At 54.3% G+C, this 4,486-nt stretch overlaps 1 protein-coding gene across 1 annotated transcript in view; it reads left to right on the forward strand.

Moving 5' to 3' along the window:
- Positions 1–2,939, forward strand: part of LOC127750722 (uncharacterized) — a 47,747-nt gene extending 44,808 nt beyond the window's left edge. Inside the window, exons 2-4 of the mRNA XM_052273088.1 lie at positions 1,724–1,795; positions 2,080–2,268; positions 2,358–2,939. Of these exons, the coding sequence (XP_052129048.1) occupies positions 1,778–1,795; positions 2,080–2,268; positions 2,358–2,924 (774 nt within the window). The 5' untranslated portion in view covers positions 1,724–1,777 and the 3' untranslated portion in view covers positions 2,925–2,939. The remainder of the gene's footprint in view (positions 1–1,723; positions 1,796–2,079; positions 2,269–2,357) is intronic.
- The last annotated feature ends 1,547 nt before the right edge of the window (positions 2,940–4,486 follow it).

Here is a 4,486-nt window from a genome sequence, read left to right on the forward strand (position 1 = left end):
ACGGGACGGGACACGTCTTAGACTGATGGTAGGACAGGCTAAACTATATTTTCCGCACAGAATAGTCAACATTTCATTCCATGAATTTTGTCCAGACGTGGCTGCTCTTCTAAAAAGCACAAACGAAAAATGCAACAATGTGCCATTAATTGAAAATTAATTGAATTTCTTTCATTATATTGATTTACATTAAACGAGGTTGTGAATTTGCCACACTCAATTCCTGCTATTCGATGAAAACTACGTCTATAAATACTGGCGATGGAAAAAAAAAGTAGTATTAGTGTGGATTCAGAGTTCACGAAACGTAAGCGTTATTTTCACGCCAGGCGTGATTTTCACGCTCCGTAAGCTTCACGCAGCCAATCAGGGATCGACTTTCATCACGCCGGGCGTGAAAATTACGCTGTGCGTGAGAATCACGCTCGCTTTAGGGAACTCTGATTCCACCTTTACGATTCGTTTTGAGTTTGTAACTTATTTACGACTGTTTATTATTTCACATGCTACCGGTATGTTTTCTTGGGACATTCGGTAACACTTCCTCCCAAAAAAAAATATTCACAGTCTATTTATTTAAGTTGGAAGTGAGCGGGCATGTGTGCGCCTGCCCGAGGGCAGGGGCCGGCAGGGCGTGCACCTCGCATCCTTCCTTTTTTTTTTCCTCTCCAGCAGCCTTTCCAGGTCTGGTAACACTGCCTGCCTGACTCGAGCCCATCAATCTGCGCGCTGCAGCAGCGGGTCCTGCGCAGGGCCGCCAACCTCGCCGCACCGCCGCACAGCCGCGCTCCATTCGCTTGCTGCCAACTTTTACTTTTCGCCAAATATATATCACCTGTCCGTCCAGAGGTTGGCGGCGCTGGACCTCGAGGCGGAGGCGGGCGGGATGACTTGTCCATTACACCGCGCACAGCGGCGCAGAGCGGCGCACGGGAGAAAGGAGAGGAAGGGCGAGACAGCTGTGTGTCGGCGGTGATGGGCGCGGCGGGGGCGGCACCATGACCATGCCAGAGGCGGTGTCGATGACAGTGTTGTAAAAACCAAGCAACTGCAGGATTTCTGTAGCAGTCCGATTTACACGCAGCACAAGCTGTTTATATTTTCCCCTAATCCCTTATTTTTAGCAGCACTTGAGAGTGGTCACGATAAACTTGCAGCAGAGTTTCTGATAATCCTCCCCGTGTCTGATGTTACGTGAACGGTTAGAAATAAAAACTGTGTCGTACTCAAAGTTTACGGTGACTTTTTCTTTGATGCTATAAGTTATAACGACGTTAAGGGGTTAGAGGGGGGGGGGGCTGAACTGATGACGGAAGTGACGGTGGTGTTCTCGGGGAGATGACTCTGTGTGTTCGCGCTCGTGTGTGTGTGCGCGCGCGCGCGCGCGCGCCTGCACGCATCACGACTACGAGTAGCTCGCGCCTATTGTTCGAATCTCTCCTAGTCAATCGGTAAGAACAAGCGCACCGTACGGTAAAAAGTGTGCACACACACACACGGGCGCGCACACAGCAGAGGCCGTGTGCCCAGGCGTTTGGAGAAAGCGTTCGCTGTTAGGGGGACAACAGCCCGCCGCTCCGGCTGCGCCCGGCCCTGCCGGCCCTGGCCCTGCTGGTCCCGCCGGTGCTGCAACACACAGGCACACTGCCGCCAACATACGGGGGCCAAACTAAACCGACTCTGTTGACGGAGAGCTTTATTTTGTTTTCTCGTTGTGTTCCAGGGAGCGGCCCCACCCAGCGACACGAATGCCGGGGTACAAGCGGAGGAAGGGCTCATGCGGCACTTCCACAGGGTAAGGCGGCATATGGAGCAGTGTTTGTTTGCTGAAAGTATCAAATAATGTAGCCTCCAGTTCATTAAACGTACATAGAAGAATGTACCTGTGGATCGTTTTGGTGCCTGCACCTGTGAAAGGAAAGGGTGTAGGGTTTCTGCTGCGAAAGAACTACAAGAATCAAAGAAAACGGAAAAAGAATCACTTTCGTGTTTTTAGTATACGCAACTGATAACAAATAATCCCGGATAGCGTACAATCAGCTTAAAAAGTGTTGATTTGACCCTTTTTTTCCCGTCCAGCTGATTTCTCTGGAGCCGGTGTCCGAGGCTGACGAGTACCCGTCCGGATCACACCTAGGGCTGGGGGGCCCACTGGGAGGGCCCCTCGGGGACTCCCTCGGGGGGTCCCTCATGGGCTCCGAGTCACCCCTGTCGTCGGGGCCCTCGTCACTCTCGCCGACCCCCGGCATCGGCGATGTCTGGAACGATGTAAGTCTAACAAAGTTTCGCGCCGCCGGGCGTTCAGTGGCCAACCGTAGTCTCTACAATTTTCAATCAACAAAAAATTGTCCCCGCAGATGGCCGCGGGGTGCGTCACCCCCTCCACGGGGGTGTCGTCGGGGGCCTCGTCGCCCGGCGGCGAGTCGCTGGTCGGCTCGTCGTCGCCCTCCCCCGAGCAGCTGGGGCCGCACGCCGTCCTCTACTGGCAGCTGATGCGCGACCACCTGCAGCTGCAGCGCGCCTACCAGCAGCTGCAGCAGCTGCAGGCCAGCAGCCGCAACAAGGACCGGCAGACGCGCGCCAAGCTCGAGTCGCAGGTGTACGACCTGAAGCGCGCGCTCTCGCGGACCAGCCGCGGGGCGCGGGCGGGCGCGCAGGCCCAGCACGGCGCGCTGGCCGACGCGCTGCAGGACGTGGTGGAGCTGCGCCAGCGCGAGCAGAGCCTCAACGCCGAGCTCGCCGAGCTGCGAGACCAGAACGAACTGCTCGAGTTCCGCCTCCTGGAGCTGGAGGGCATCGCGGATAAGGTGAGTGCCCCACCACAGCATACGACATCAGGGGTACATGGAAATGAAATCCAGATGATTTTATTTATACAGTTTTATTCGGCGAAACCGCGCAAAATCCACACAATCCTTGGATAGAAACAATTATTATTACTGCAGTTTAAAAGAAAACGAAAGTTTTTGAGAAATGATAAAATTGGAACCTCTTAAGTCTCCAAAACTTGCTTATAAATACCAAACCAACCTCACGTTTTGTTCGACCGTTTTTTTCAATTTTGCTGAAGTCACTCGTAAAAATCCCAGTATAGAAGATTTTGAAAATCATCGCGGAATCAGGTTTCTTTTCCCGCTCGGCCGACGCGGCGGCCTCGAGGGTGCGCGAGCGGGAGACCTGAGCGCTGGAGCCGGCCCTGAGCTCTACATGAGCGCGGCCCGCGAGCGGCGCCCACCCACACCGCGGAGCGTGCGTGCACAGAGCTAGCAGAGCGCTGCTGTGCAATCGACAAATCAATAAAGCTCTTGCTTGAGCGGCCCGCCCATCTCGCCCCGCCCGCCCCGCGATGCAGTTTCCACGCTGGCCGAACGAACGCGCGATTATTTGGAGCAGGCCCGCGCCGGTGCCGGGCCTTGCCTTTGCCTCCGCCTCCAGGAGGCCGCTCCAGGCGCGACTCTCCAGCTCCAGACCGCCGCCGTCCGTCCGTCCGTCCGTCGTGCCGCGCTTTAATAACATTATGAAAGATCACCGCGTTCTCGCGGCGCCGCTCTGCTCCGCTCCGCTCTGCTCTCTGCTCTCGCCTCCTCGGCCGTCCCTATTGTCGTGCCCGGGGCCTTGACCGTTAGCGCGGCCTCGCTCCTCTCTATGCACATCACGAACATGTCATGACGCCTAACCTAAACCGCTGCTAAAGGCCGGAGCACCCCGAGGTGGTGCCCGTGTGCTATAGCGATCGCTCACAGCTTTCAAGAAAGTGAAAAAAAATTGCGCGCTTAGATTAAATAAAAACGTGTTTGATTTACGTTTCCCGAAACATTCGTATTAGTGGGAAATAAAATTACTGGCATGATCCCGAACTTTTAAAAGCACGAGAATGCATGAGGTTTCTCCCGCAGGGTATCAACCAGAAAATCGTAGCTTTGATTTCACGTCAAAAGGTGCTTTCGTTGTTCCAAAGGGAAAATTTTGACTTGGATTTCAAGCTGAATTACGTCAATTCAAGTGAATTCCCTCAAGTTAACTAAGTTCATCTTTATATCAAAGTCAAAATTTCCTTTGGAACAAACGGCAGCACTTTTTGACGTGATAATCAAAGGTATGTTTTTCTGGGTGCCAGGAACTAAATGCTCTAATGACGGCACGGCTCTGCGGAGCGCGGCCGGGTCAATGCACTCGCTGCGCTCCCTCGCGCGTTGACAACACGCCGACGCCTTTGCCTGATGTGCTCGCGCCGGCCTCTTGCGGCGTGACGAGGCTGGATGGAAGCCCCGTGCTCCCCTAGGCAGGAACCAGTCGCGCGCTCACGGAGTGTGTTACGGACGGCAGAGAGAGTGTTCTTCAAAGGGACGACAAATTTCTGACCTTTATATATCACCGACACATTTAGTACCGTTATTATCGAGAACCCCTCGGAGAACCACGTTATTGTCGGCTGCAGCACATCCGCGCACATCTGTTGTGGCACGGATGCACCTTTCACGTTTGC

Source organism: Frankliniella occidentalis, unplaced genomic scaffold, assembly GCF_000697945.3.
Source record: "Frankliniella occidentalis isolate FOCC.00 unplaced genomic scaffold, Focc_3.1 Scaffold245, whole genome shotgun sequence".
Lineage (NCBI taxonomy): Eukaryota > Metazoa > Arthropoda > Insecta > Thysanoptera > Thripidae > Frankliniella > Frankliniella occidentalis.